Raw genomic sequence first — 15,558 nt, forward strand, 5'->3', positions numbered from 1 at the left:
TGTGTATTTGTGTGTGCTAGTAGGCCTTCCTGCATGTGTGTGTTCGGCATGACGTGGCAACCCCCTGCCCTGTTCAAACACGGCGTTGGCTGTGCAGGCAGCCTCATCGTCAGGCTTGGCTTGCCAGTGGTACACGCTGTGCCTGGCACCCTGCGGAGGGGGAAGGAAGGAGCACAGCAGGGCCAGGCCGCCTCCAACACCTCTCCCACCGAGCCAAAGGCCCCTCTGGTGGGGCTCTGAACACTAGAACAGGCCCAGGGAGAAATGATAATGAGGACCAAGACTGTGTTACACAGGATAACACATAGGGACGCCATCACAGGTTTTAAACCACACACACACACACACACACACACACACACACACACACACACACACACACACACACACACACACACACACACCAAGACGTAAACATGGAAATATCATATGTGCACAAGCATGCCTGCTCATAATCAGGCTGGCATGGATGCACACAATCAAACACACGTGCACACACACACACACACACACACACACACACACGCACACACACACACACACACACACACACACACACACTCATCAAGACATTGTGTTGTTCTGTGTGGTTGTTGTGATCTTAAGATTCATGTCTTCTTTGCATTTCCAGAGATCTCTTGGCATTCAGTCAGCATCGCCAGTACTGTGAGATCTTTTTCCTTTGGGTCACAGTCGTTACTAGTCTGATAGATATCATTAATAATTCCAAATATTCTAAACTAAGCCATGCTGGCACTTCTGCCACCAGAAATGTAAAATGTACCACTGTCTGTGCATCAGAGCATTTCTCCTGCGTGTGAAAGATGTAACTGCTACAGTGGATTGAGTAGAACAAATATGACAAAGATGACAAACAGATCTCGGAATGTGGAAATGTTAAATTATGCCCAAAAACATCAGAATGTCTGATTTTTGATAAAGTCATATGATCTCAATACAAATCTTATTTGTATTTGTACTGCATGAGCAATGTGTTGACACAGGAAAAGTGAGGGATTTGAGACCAGAACAAAGCATCACATTTGCGAAGGGTGACGGGCTGAACTTCAGAATTCAAAATTTCCAAACAGCTTCGTTACTGCCCCCCATACATCACCTGCTTCTGTATATATGCTTTATGAATGTTAGTTTCTAAAAGTTTCTTAGTTTAGTTTCTTTTCTAGTTTTTTCATTCTAGTCATCCTACCACATTTGTCAAATCTCTATTCTACACATTCCAGCTTTAGTAGGTACAATTTTTTGATCATTTATGTGCATGTATTGATAATTTGGGTGCACAAATTTGTAATTTAGTACCTCAAGTTCATCACCTGCAGTCTTTAGATGTCTTCATGTGAGGTAACAGTGCTCACTATGTTGAATGGAGTTATTTGGAGGCATTTTGAGTAAAAGAATATGTTTTTTAACTCAGATTTGAGGTCACAAAAGACATATTAGTAATTTGAAGGCACAAATAGTTTGCTTGAGAGAACAAGTTTGAAAATTCAAGGGTAGAAATTATTAATATGAGGAAACAAATTACAAATTCATGTTCACAAATTATCATAAAACTTTACCCTTGATAGCTGATCCCATACTAGACATGCTGATGTGTTTAATGGCCCATAAAAGGAGAATATGTGTAGAGATTGAATGAATGAATGAATGAATTGCTTGTTGATTGTTTGAATGATTGTTTGGGAACCTTTTTCAGTGCAACTTCAGGTGAAAAACTGAAAATGTTCTGATAAATAGCACCAAATTATTTGAGACCGTGGTAAAGATTTAAGCAACCTGAAAACAAAACAAAACCAAAAGTGACAAGTATCAACTCATGTGTTGATAGAATTATGCAGATCCAACAGGTGATTACAGCACCAGTGGGAAGCGTATGGGCTGTAGATATAAACCATAGCATGCATGTGTGACTGCTTTGCGAGATGTTAAAGATGAGAGGGGATGAAAATTGGATTAAATTGTGTGTGGCAGCTCACTGTAGGGAGGTAATTAGGGACAAACATTGAGACGCAGAGTCTGATCTCTCCTGCTGGAGGTTAAGTGAAATAGGAGCTGTGAGTCCCAGCGTCCCGGTGGCACAGTGATTAGAATTTCCTAATGTGGGGCTAATGGGATGTCAGCCGGGAGCAGAACCCCTACACAGAACCACTCATAACAACAAGTGGTCAAAGATCAAGCCTGATTAAAGAGATAGAGAGGAGAAACAGAAACACATTGCCAGTGTTGATGAAGAAATAGACGCTTCTGGGAATTATAAATCCCGACCGTCGGCTATATTCTCATGTCATTCAGGAATGTGAAGAGAAGTTGGACGTTACCGTTTTGAAATTAGATACATGATTGGGTTTGAAAAACAATGCTAGTATTTTATTTTAATAACCAGCAGCTTGCAAATGTTTTTCTGTTTCCACAAAAATGTTATTTTACTACTGGGTCTTTATATCCACAACTCAAACCTCAGTGAGTTGCAAATCTGCACATTTATACATCATTAAGATTAACCACAAGATAAAAACAATTGTAGACAGATGTCTGAGTCAAATTTTCAACTGATTTGAATGGTGTGTTACTACTATTACTGCTTTTCTACTTTCTCCCTTTCCTTAATCTCACATACCTACTCCTATTTCCAGTTCTGTGTCTCTAGCTCGTTTATTTTCTGCGTTCACCGACTCCGACCCCAGCTTGCGTTTGCATATTTGATCAAACTCTGGTGAGGATTTGATAGCGTCACTAGTTGCCTGTTGCAGCGGGGCCTGTGGTTGAAATAACAACAATAGCAACACAACTTGACTGCCAGCCCCTGATGATGAAACGACAGGGGGAAACAAAAGCAGCCCCCAGAGCTGCAGATGTTGACGCTGGAAGCTGTTTGTTGTGCGGAGGTGTGTTTTTGAGGTAGAGGTGGTGCGCTTGATTGTCATGCAAGCTGAAGACGAATTTCTACTTTTGTGCAACAAAGGTGGACAATAAAGTTGTTTTGATTTTGTGGGAGTATATGAGTGTGTGTTTGATTGTGTGTGGGTGTGTGAACACATGTGCTTGCACGTTTTTTTTGTGTGTGTGTGTGTGTGTGTACTGTATATCTGTCTTTGTGCATGTGTGTCAATGCTGTGGCCCTTTGGCTATGAGGAACCCAGCTGGGAGGAAGAGTGAATGCATTCATCCTGGCTCTCAGGGGCCGGGGGCCACACAGGTACCCAACGAGGGGATGAAAGGCTGCTCTGCAGATGTCACCCGCTGGGGTTCAATGGCCTAGCCAGCAAATGTCATGTTTGGCAGCTGGCATGCTGCTGCTCTCCCACCAGTTGTTGGCAGAGGCGTCTTCTAAAGGATGCTAGAGTGGGATGCAAGCACCGGGAGCGCCCTAATGGGAGCAACATTAAAGGGAGTTGCTGGCTTCTGTCTGTCATAGAACATTAACCTTGTCCTGTTTCCTGCCTCTCTCGGGCAGCTGACGCATACACGCTTCCTCTTTTTCACTCACACACACACTCACACACACACACACACACACACATACACACACACACACACGTGTGCATTTTTGCACACAATAGTACTCTCCATTGAGCTCACTACCTGCTTTACAGACTAAAGGGTCAGTTCACTAAATTGTGAAAAATATTTTCTCACCTTGCCTTTCATGGGATCTAGCTATGCATAATTTTGGTTTATTAGTTCAGATTTTGAGATATTGTCTCTGAGATTCCACCCCAGTACGATCAGGGTGATTGAGATTTTGGACATTTTAAAAATTTAACTGCAAGGTGTTTTATAAGGTTTTATAAGGACTGTTTTTTATAAGGACTGTTTCTCAGGTAGAAAATGGTTCCAATGAAAACTGCTAACAACCGGGTGAGGATTTTTTTTTTTTCTGTAATTTGGGTGAACCAACCCTTTAAAGAACCAGCTAAACAATGGGCCTGTAAGATACCATAATTCATCAGGTGAAATATTTTCATGTTGACCCTCACTCATGCAGCAACTGTCATTGCTTGAGGCTGAAGCCAATGTGGAAGTACTTTAAAGTTCACTACCACTGATGCCTGCTAGATGCTGGCTCCAAAAAATCTCTGGTTCCACTTGACTCCCATTCAGAAAATGTCAACATCTCTCCAGAAATACTAAGTCAATAATTTTATTTCAGTGAGTCAATATGGTGTCAATGACTAAATTTGGGCTGTCCAATGTGGTGGTTGTCATTTTGGAAATTATTGCTCTGATTTGAAGACTTACAGTATCCTTTGTGGGCGTTGACAGTTGGCTCACCCGCTGCTCTCCCTGGCTCCTGGACTTGCACTGAGTCCAGGAGCCAGAGCACTGAATATTGTCACAATATTTCGGTAAGTTAACGTTACTTGATTGCGAAACCCCTGCTCTGCTTGGGGTTCCCAGAAGGCTAGCATTCGCTTTAGTCCATGGTGGTGGGGCTTGTTTCCAGAACATGGAAGGCAACATGCCACACTCCATATTTGAAAGGTCCTGACTCCGAATAGAAAAGATGGTGCCGACCATAAGCTGCAACTCTGGGCTTCAAACTGGCTCCAATGCAAACCAATGGGTGAAGTTACACTTTGCTATGTCCATGTTTGTGTACAGTCTATGCTCTTTCCTTTTCTCAAACAATGTCTTTTCAATGAATCTGTCTTTCCCTGTTTTCCCTGACCATGTGGTTCAGTGTCAAAGGTCACATGAGCGGCCAGTGGTTTGCTGCTGCTGTCCCACAGCTGAGCTCCCCGAGGTTACTTTCACACAGAAACATCACCTGCCATGAACAAAAGCTACACATCTTAACACATCCAGATGCATACACACATGCACTCTGAAAACACAGCTTATTTATGTAACACATCCTCCAAAAGATAACATTTTGTCAACCAAATAAGTTGAAGCCAGACAAAACATTAAAACAGTTGTACATATGCACAAACAGTATTTCCAAAAGGGCTATCCACTCACCGGCTTCTTTATTAGGAACACTTGTGCAGTCTAATGCAATACAACAGCTTTGCCATAAATTCTACTTTTATGAAGCTTATACATTTTCAGTTTTTGTTGACATTGCCAGAAAGGTGATAATTCTACTTCTACTATGTTTATTATTGAGGTAGTGGGTAGTGGTGGTGTACTGGAATGCATGATATTGAAAAGTGTTCCCAATATTTTGCCCTTATTATACATGTATGTTAATGGAGTGGACAAAATATTAGGAAAACCATTTAATATAATGCACTCCAGTACACCACCACCACCCTTTACAACCTCAATAATAAACATAAAGTAGAATTATCACCTTTCTGACAATGTCAACAAAAACTGAAAATGTATAAGCTTCGTAAATGTAGAATTTATGGTAGAGCTGTTGTATTGGATTGCATTAGATTGCACAGGTGTTCCTAATGAAGTGGTCGGTGAGTGTATGTTAAGATGTATAGATGTTTATCCCCTTTCAGCAAATGACAGTGTTTCAAATGTGTGCAGTACAATAGAATGGGGGCGTCAACATACATCGGGTCAGTTGTCCCAGGCCCTGGGTCAAACCTTTAAATAATCTGCTGGAACAATTTGTCAAAAATACATATTTTTGAAAACTTTATATAGTATTTGTGAGTCACATAAAAGCTTGTTAATTTTTTATCTTCCTAATTTCCCTTGACATAGTGTTCAAAAACAATTTTACTTTCCATCCCTGTAATGCAAAAAACAGTTTAGTCTGTCATGCTACTGAAAGCTCAAAAGTTTAATCCCCCTCCAATAAACTTTCAAGCTGCAACAAGTACAGCCCCACCTGCGATGGGGGTGCAGCGTATTAATCGAGAGCAAGGTGAGACATCCATTTAGCTAGCTTAAACATCTGGCAAACACAGCCACTAATAGCTATCACCTAGCTTTAACTTAAATGTCCAGTTATTAGCTTGTATAAAAGCCTAACACAACGCGTCCTCTGACAGAAACAGCTGAGTCTGGAGATGGTAGTAGCTGCGTCAGAGAGGAGATACGGCAAGGAGGAGAGACCCAGCCTCCAGATGAGAGCGGGGCAGGAGAGGCTAGCTGCGTTGGAGAGGAGAGGGAGGGAGACACAGCGCCTGGCCCGGAGTCAGAGCAGCAGGTAGATGATGCAAGCACAAGCAAAATAGCATCAGAGACTAATCAATCATTTTATCCGGCCACTGTATTATGGCTGGATAAAATGACAGGGTGAACCTGGGATGTGTCATGGCACAGAGAGCACCTTTCACAGAGATCGCAAAGGAAACACAAAAAGATGCAGAGGGCAGGGCATTCCCAAGTTACCTGACATATTCTAAATCCCCTAAAGCTGTGAAAAAACAGAGAGGGACTGAGTAATATATAGCAGCTCTAAAAAAGCTTTACTTTACTTACCATGCTTGTTGTTCTCTTTTGAACTAGACAAAAAGTCATGCATGCACTGAATTCCATAGGTGGGATGAACATTGCTAATATCAAATGGCAAAAGCTTTATGAAAAATTTCCAGAGTATAAGAGAAACAGTGCGCATAAACACTGTTATTGGAAATGGAAGAACCTACAGCATTCTGTCCCACAATCATCTGGAATTGACAGCTGACAGCAAAAACTCATGGAGTCAGAAATCGAAAAAAAAAACCCAAAGTACTACCAGAGACTGTTGCTGGATGTATTTAGCCTCCAGGAATCTATCATTCAGGGGCAACACAGACTCAATGAGCCAGATAATGGGCATTTTCAAGGCATAATTGAGCTATTGGCAAAGTCCGATAACATCCTATATGATCATTTACAAAACATTAGGGAGCACCAGCAACAGGAAAGAGAGTCCAAACCCATTACCTTTCACCTGACAGGCAAAATTAACTTATTGATCTTTGTGCTTGGCATGTCATAAAGACTATTTTGAGTCAAAAACAAGAGGCAACGTACTATTCCATAATGTGTGATGCTACCCCAAATGTCTCAAACATGGAGCAAAATGTACTGTTGGTGAGGTGCCTATCCAACTGCCTCTGCGGATGGGTATGAAGTAAATGATGGTTTCATAGAATTTAGGGACTTCTCAAAAAAGACAGGAGATGATATTGCAGCAAAGTTGGAAGAATCATTGAGTGAACATGGAATTGATATAGCCGACTGCAGAGGTCAGTGAATGAGTAAAAATCTCTTTGCCACACACTCCCTGTGTGCGTCTCACACTTTTAACCTAGTTGGAGTCCATGCAGTCCAGGCCTGCCCAGATATAGACACATTCTTTGGCTTTATCAATCAACGATGCAAGTTATTCAGTGCAAGCTCTCACCGATGGGGAATCTTACAGAAGGTTTTGGACTGTTCTCTGCACCGCTTGTCTGGCACACGATGGAGTGCACGCAGAGAGGCAATGCGCCCAATGGCAGTGCGCCCAGTGGCAAAGCATTTCCCTGATGTGATCCATGCATTAGACGCCCTCGCCACAACAGGTAACCTCACCAATGAAGCCAGATCTGAGGCGCAGGGCTTAAGGACCTATTTCCAGTCCTTTAATGCAGTTGTGCTCCTCACATTTTGGGTCAAGGTGTTACAGCGCATTACAGGATAGAAACCTCATCATCCAGTCCTCAGCCATTTCCCTTGATGTGCAGGCTGCCAATATAAAGGCACTGGAGGAAGAAATGGCCTGCATGTGTGGATCATGGGACAGTTTTCTGATGGAGGCAACTGCTGTTGCCAGTGCCATGGGCATCAAACCAAAGTTGGAAATGAGACAAAGAAAGAGGAAGCATTTTTTTGATGAGATGGAACATGAAATATAGGAAAGACCGGATACCCTATTCAGAAATGAAGTGTGTTATGTTGCAATTGACAGCATTATCTCTCAACCAAGTGCGTGGCTCATATCAATGAAGCAGATATGTGACGAGTTCTGCATCCTTTGGAAATCCTGAAATATGTCAAAGGATGACATCAATGTGTCATGCACAAGGCTCTCTGGGAAATATGTGAATGATCTCACAGATTCACTTAAAGACCAAATTCACCACTAATAGAATATGCAATGCAACTTTTGAAGATGGCTACTAAATGGAGTTATGATTATAACAAAATTCAGGAACAAGACCACGCCCCTCTCTTTCACTAAATTCAATCACCTGTGCCTCACTAATTCAATCATCCGTGCATACCTATATAAGCGTGTCTAACCCCTTTCTCTCCCGTACGTCTCAGTTCTCACGCGACCTACGACACGCTTGCATTGCAAACGCTTACCTCCCGCCCGTGCTCCGTGATCCACGTTCCTCGGCAACACACCGCCCACAACTAGATCCAGCAGTACCAATGTGATATCTTCTTCACCACCACATCCACATGGAACCCTTCTCCTCCAGACGCCGCGCTTCTGATCAGCTGGGATCCAGACGCTCCACACGCATCTACACAATGGCCCACTTGGACGCGGCTCTTTTCCAAGCGATTAACATCTTCAATTGGATGTTTGCTCACCTCCGGCAAGCTCTCGAGGAGACGTCACGACGCAGGGCCAGGTTGTATCTTCCCCTGTGCCTGCTCCCTCCCTGTCTGATCTGTCTCGTGTTTTCCGTTTTTTCTCTCATCCCCATGTCCGCAGGCTGCACAATCAACCCCCGCACATGCATCCCCTCATCCTTTCCTCTTCCCTTTCTTCAGCAGCAGCTGCCTCTACGCTTTTGACTCCACCTGATCCAGCAGCTCCTTCTTTTATGTTTCTTCCCTCAGCCACCTCCGGTCCAGCCGTTACCACAGCAACAGTTGCACCGAGCCACGATGCTCCCTCTGATGGACCAACTCAATTTCCTACTGTTCTATCCCTGTTCCCCTCCCTTCCCCAACAGCCAAATGTTTTATCTGTGTCTACAGCATTCATCCTTCCATCTCTTCATCCCTCTCCCCTCGACCCTCATCCCTTCATTCCTTTACCCTCATCCCGTCATCCCTCATCCCTCGACCCTCATCCCTTCATCCCTCACCCTTCGACCCTCATCCCTTCATCCCTCGACCCTCATCCCTCCATCCCTTCATCCCTCGACCCTCATCTCGTCATCCCTCCCTCGATCCGTCCACTGGCACTTTCACTCTGGTCTCCGCTGACCCTCCTTCATCCCGCCACCAAACACTGTCTACAACCATGCCATCATCTCTAACATCCATAGACATTAAACGCCCTACACTATGCGCCGGTGGACCATCTCGACCACCATGCCATCCGCTTTCCTGCCCTTGGTTCAAGCACATTCTCTACCCAGTCCTTGAACCTCCTTCATCCCACCCCTCAATCCTCCTTTATCCCACCACCACGCACAGTTCACAATCACGCTGATATCTCATACACCCATACAAATCACACGCCCAAAACCATGCTCCAACCGACCATCCCAATCACCAGTTTTCCCGTTTTGTTATTCTTGGTCCATCTGCGGTTTCCAACTAGTCCTCGTTTCTCCTCCATCCCTCCACTTGTCCCTTCTTCACGCCACTCATCAACCCTCATTCATCCCTCTGTATCCGATCTTCATCCAGCCTTTTATGACCCTCTCAGCTCTCATCCTACCCCCTCATCCTCTGACGCCCCCAAGCGCTTTCCAAGACAACCACACTACCTAATCCCACAACATCCTGCCGTGCTCAGACGCAGCAGTAGGTGGTCCGCCTCCGATCAGCCACCTGAACAGTCCCCACCTCACCCACCCTCTGCTCTCTATGAACTGTACCATGTTATCTTCGCAGCTCTTCTTTGGGGGTATGAGCGGTCTTCCAGTCATCCTCATTCATACAGCCTACTACATCGTCGTCGACCATTATAAACTAGAAATTTAAATCCTTGGCACCAGACCCAGATTCCACACCTGAAAGCCGGTCCCTCCTTGGTGTCTAACCCCTTTCTCTCCCATACGTCTCAGTTCTCACGCCCCCCCCCCCCCCCCAAACCCCATTCTTCTCCTCTCTCCCCTCACAATGAGCGTCACGGTGGCTCACAGTGCTTAGCACTTGTGCCTCACAGCAAGAAGGTCCTGGGTTCGAACACTGGCCGTCCCAGGTCTTTTCTGTGTGGAGTTTGCATGTTCTCCCCGTGTTCGCGTGGGTTTCCGCCAGGTACTCCGGTTTCCTCCCACCATCAAAGACATGCTCGTTAGGGTTAATACTTTCACATAAGTGATTCTTCTCATCCTATTCTAGGAACCACAGGGGGATGACGAAGCAGACAGCTCATCGAGACATGTCCCCCACCCTGAGTCTCGACCCCCGGGTTCCTAGACGCTCCAGCCTCTTTGTGATTCCATTTGGTCCCCGGTCATCCCAACGCCATCGACCCCCTTCATCCCTCTCCTCTACCCCATCGTCCCACCGTACACGACCCAGACCAACCTTCAACTCCCATTCATCCCCCAGCAATCGACCCCTTCATCCCTCTCCTCGATCCGCATCCAGCCCACCATACACTCTCCTCATCAATCCTGAACCCTCTCGACAATCCAAATAAATCTACTTTTATACCGTTCAAATGGCGTGGTCTTTGTTAATGAAATGCCATATAAAGTATGGAACTACAGAGCATTTATGGAGATCTGTGCATCCTGCTGCGCATTTTCCAGTCTCTGCATGTGACTGTGACTGGAGGTGAGCAGGCCTTCAGTAAAATGAAGCTCATAAAAAACTACTTGCGCTCTACCAGGAGAGGTTAAACGGTTTGGCAATGCTCTCCATAGAGTGTCAACTTGCCCAGAAACTGGACTTTAAAGACATCATAAATGACTTTGCTATAAGGAAAATTCGGCACTTCAGTTTCAGACTAAACAGTAGCCACTAGAACTAATGTTTAATTGGACGTGGTTTTCTTGTGCGGTAAAGAAAAGGTTAGTACAGTGGGATTCATTCATGCATTCATTGCATGCCTATTTTGCTCGATAATAAGACTGTGCATGGGAAGTCTATGAGCATATGTAACACAGTACCTGTTTTACGCATTTACATTTGAAAAATTGACTGTGGTGACTGAAAAAACTATGGTGGGTTATTAACAGTAATGAATATATTGGTTTATAATGTGTGTGATAATTATGTATGTAGACCTATTTTTGGGCTGTTTAAGGTCCCAATATATATTTTTGTATCATTAAATAACGGATTTGTTATCAATTTAATACATTTCTAATATGATTGAATTTTAGTGGTGGGGCTGGCCTGTTAGTTTAGTTTTGTTTTGGATCAAATAGTGTGTCGGAACGGAGAGTTCTTTTGCAGTGCGCAAATGGAACATGTGTTGTGTGTGCGTTATGGCCAGTCAGCGACCTGTGTGCAGTCGGGACTAGGGGGTGGGGGGCCTTTGGAGATCATCTTGTCCTGGGCACGAGCAAGACACACGGCAGGCCTGATGGGGGTGATGGTGTATTTTTTCCTGCTAGTCACACAGTAATTCCATTGGCATTGACAATACTGTTCCAGTCATTGGCCTTTGTGTTAATGCTCACCAGGGCCTGAACATGAAAATCCCATTTGTGCAAACGCTAAAGGAATGCATTAAAGAAATGTCAGTTTCTCACTGTAGGATTGCTATTTAACAACACATCAATCCCACATGAGAAAACACATGGGGAAAGAGCTGAGAGTGTGTGTGTATGTGTGTGTGTATGTGTCTGTATGTGTGTGTGTGAATAAGTGAGAAAGTGAGTGAGATCACTTTCCCGATCAGTTCCTGTCAAGTCACTAATAAGAAACATATACATACTGCATTTTCAAAGAAGGATGAATCAATGGGTTCACTTACTCATCAAACTACATGTAAGAATTTCCTGACATTTCCATTGACGCTCCACTGCTTTTATTTTCTTTACCCGGACAGTTTAAAAGAATGCTTATGTCTAACTGAAGTTTTGTGTTTTGCAACATCTGTGATTACTTAGAATTGGACTCTCCTAAATACAGGCAACTGGCAAACAATATGTGCAATGTCCTTATCATTTAAAAATGTTACGTTATAGCACAACTACATATTCTTTCAGGTTTGCATGGTAATGGATCCATTTTTGGAGGAAAAGTAGTGTCAAAACTTTTAGTGAAATAAAGTTATTTTAAGTGATCACTAACTAATTTGGTGTTAATTTCAAAGGAATAGCTTGACGTTTTTGGAATGTATGCTTATATATGCTATAGCCTGTAGATGTTAGCTTAGCTTAGCACAAAGCCTGGAAACAGGGGGAAAGAGCTAGCCTGGCTTTGTCCAAGGTTAGCAAAATCTGGCAGCCAGCATCTCTAAAGCTTACTAATTAAGACGTTCTATCTTATTTGTTTAATGCATACAAAAGCAGAAGTGTAAAAGCCTAAATTCAGAGTTTTACAGGGGGATTTTGTGCCAGACTACTTCTTGGTAACTGGTCCCAGCCAAGAGACTTTTTACACTTCAGTTTTTTACAAATTAAACAAACAAGATACAGTATATTGTGTTAACTTTAGTGGTGCTAGTCAGCAGATTCTGTTACCTGTTTTCAGTCGTTGTGCTAAGCTAAGTTAACCAGTTGTAGCTTCAGATCAATCTTCTCATACCACCCAAAATGTCAAATTTGTGCTTTAAACCCATAATTCAATCCACCACTGAAATTCAAAACAGTTGAGTCACTTTTATTGTCTGATAGTCTGTAGTTTTCTGAAGGTTTGTTTACATGATTCATGTTTGCAACTGCAGCAGAAAAAAATAGGTCCATATTTCCAGTTATGATCAGCCGAGAAGCACAAACATTCTTGGCTTACATCTATAAGTCAAACTATGTGTATTTAATTCATATGTTATTATGTAAATATTCACATAGTTTATATGATTGGGCCTTTAAAAGAGACATCCTTCCTTCTGTGAGTTATAAAGAGAGCTCATACACTCATCTCAACCTATTCTGCTCGCTGTCTCTAGAAACACTGTAGCTTAACACCGTATGCCGACACATTACCTACACACACAAACACACACACATTCACATATGCGAGCACATACATAAACACACATGCATACACGAACATACTCACAGACACACACACGCACGTGCCAAGTGGACAAATCACACCCAGGGGATTTGGATGCATGCAATTAAGATTATGATCAATGACAAGTCAATCATGAGAGCCTGTTCTCCTCTCCCTTCCCCAACTCAGCAATTATTCTCCAGCTGGTGGGGTCTGCCCTGAACCATTGGAGGAGACATTATACTCCTCTTTTTCCATAATTTCTTTTTCCTACTGCCTCCACCCCTTCTCCTCCTCCCTCCCTCCCTTTCTTACCCTGACTTCCCATACAGAGCAGTTTGCTTTGTCCTCCCCTGCTACTCCTCCTCTCCGTCATCTCTGTGGAGCAGTTAGCTCTGTCAGTCACATCTGACAGCTTGGGGCTCTTCACCATTAGCCCCTGGCCTTTCAGCCTTCAGACTCCATGTTAGGTCATATTCCCCCCCAACACCAAACAGACAGATGAAGGATGGGTTTAATGTTCCCCTCAGTTGAATGTTGAAAAACTTCAAAGTACCAGCTTTGAAAGAATGATATATGGTACGTTACCACTAATTTGAGCTGGACAAATGCCAAATGTGGCCAAACTTATTTTAGTTACTATTGTTTTCAGTGTTGTCACTTTAATAGCTGCTCATTTTTGTTGACCAGTCAGAGCTGTGTTGAATATACACAAACAACAGCAGGAGAAGAGCTGAAGAGCCCTGTTTTTTGTTGTTTTTTTTATCGGCAGCCCAAACATGCTGGATTTCACAGTTTCTCAGGTACATTTGCTACTGTGCTAGCAACTGTACTGAATGATAGTGTTCTGTGTGGTCGTGTACGTTGAAGAGAGGCATGCGCTCGGCTTTGTCCATAATTCATAATAGAAAAGCTGGCGGGCCGGCCAGCGAACCCATCGCTCCTGTGCTATCTGAGAGAAGATAAAGGAGGCAGGTGTGAGGAGGAAATTAATGTAAATCCATCAGTCTTCAATTAGAGCTCTGTTCACACCCAAAATAAAGACTCCATCTCAAACCAATAGGACCCTAGCTTTATTCACATCCCAACCCCACCTGCACCACCACAACAGCAGCAGCTCTACCGTGTAAACACTCAGGAGCTATATAATGCAATGTTTAATGATGAGAGTGCATGGGATGTGTGATATGTGCAGGTGCAGGGTGTTATCTAGCTCGTGAACAGCAGCCATGGTGTACACGGTTGTCCATTAGGCTCCCAGTATGTGGCCGAGCTAATTCTGTGTGCCTGGAGGTGCAGGGGCAGAGGCTCTCCATGGACTGTGGGCTGGGGGAAGAACTGCAGTTTAACCTAATTTGGTTCTAATTATGAAGACAGGAAGTCCACCTGCCACACATACGGCTGTGTTCTCCTCCCCTGCAAGGGTAGGAGAGAGTCTGGAGAGAGAGGGAGGGGGAGGGAGGGCATAAGGAGGGTATGAGAGAGAGAGTGCATGATTTCTTTTTTCTTTTTATCTTGTGTTGTGTCCTTCTATGTGGTACACAAAGTCCTGTCATTGCACAGCATATGCAGTACCCTCACAGCTGATACCAAACTGAATATTTTAAATATCTGCCTCGACAATAAATATTTGAAAAGCAAATAGCCCATTAGATAAGAATTTCAATGAGCTTTGGGAGTCCTACAAATGTCAAAATGAATGTTATCTGACAAGAACAAAACAGTATAATCTCAACAGTACCATTACAGCTATGCCAAACATTGAATCAGCCTTGATATTTATCTCTTGGTTGGTGACTTGGGAAGATTTACATCTCATTGTTTTTAGTTTCAGAGATTTTTTTTTTTGGTGATTGTCGGGACTGGTGTCAGCCATAACAACTTGCCACAGATGATTTGTATAGTTTGAACATGGTGCTGAAGTTCTCAGTTATCACATGACATCACCATGAGAAGGTTTCGGTGAACCAAGGAGTTGCTTGCTGGCGAGTGAAAACCAGACAACGCACCCGTTTAGGTTTGCTTCGTTGCTGATTGTGTTCTATTGCATTCTTGGCTACATGACTCAGATATGTAGGGCTTCTCCTATTAACTTGCATCTGAACAGCAGACGTCCTCTCTCCTTTTGCTTTGCCTGTGGGTTATATTATTTTACAGGAGATATAGGGAAAGGAAAATAAATTTAAAGGGTCATTCCAGTGGTTTTGTATGGCTTAGAGGAAAAAAAAATCCCCTAGGTCTAACAACAAAACATTTTGCCAGCACCACCTGTGCCATAACACAAGATAAATAGAAACATCACTAGATTATCCTTAAAAATCAATATGCAAAGATTTTAAACATGCAAAACCACATTTGCATTGTGTGGGTATGCACTTGCAACAAAGGGCTATTTTAAAACTCCTGTAGATGCTTTGAAATGTCACATTTATGTGTGTTTTTAAAAAAAAAATTCTTTAATAATATGCTTTTTGGCAATTTCAACTCCCATTCTCTTGAATGAGAAAGTGTGTCCGAAGTTTCGACTGGCGCTGTAGATACTGCAGCTTTGCAGCCTGCTAATTCTACTGTAACTTT

The 15,558-nt window shown here is 43.3% G+C and overlaps 1 protein-coding gene across 20 annotated transcripts in view; it reads left to right on the top strand.

The window, feature by feature from the left end:
• The window catches only part of LOC122998026 (uncharacterized protein C2orf16-like), a 177,909-nt gene that overhangs the window by 104,681 nt on the left and 57,670 nt on the right, over positions 1 to 15,558 (top strand). For 16 of the 20 annotated variants that reach the window (XR_006407322.1, XR_006407324.1, XR_006407319.1 and 13 more), the window contains one exon: positions 5,973 to 6,130. The exons of 2 other annotated variants lie outside the window; for them this stretch is intronic. Coding sequence is in view for 1 of the 18 variants with exons in the window: in XM_044374511.1 (XP_044230446.1) it covers positions 4,523 to 4,762; positions 5,973 to 6,130; positions 10,207 to 10,510 (702 nt within the window). In the remaining 17 variants the exon portion in view is untranslated. Of the gene's footprint in view, positions 1 to 3,048; positions 4,763 to 5,972; positions 6,131 to 9,241; positions 10,123 to 10,206; positions 12,341 to 15,558 lie in introns of those variants that run through there. 2 more of the 20 variants (XM_044374511.1, XR_006407328.1) reach the window with 2 other exon arrangements.

The sequence above is a fragment of the Thunnus albacares genome, chromosome 15, assembly GCF_914725855.1.
Source record: "Thunnus albacares chromosome 15, fThuAlb1.1, whole genome shotgun sequence".
Classification (NCBI taxonomy): Eukaryota; Metazoa; Chordata; class Actinopteri; order Scombriformes; family Scombridae; genus Thunnus; species Thunnus albacares.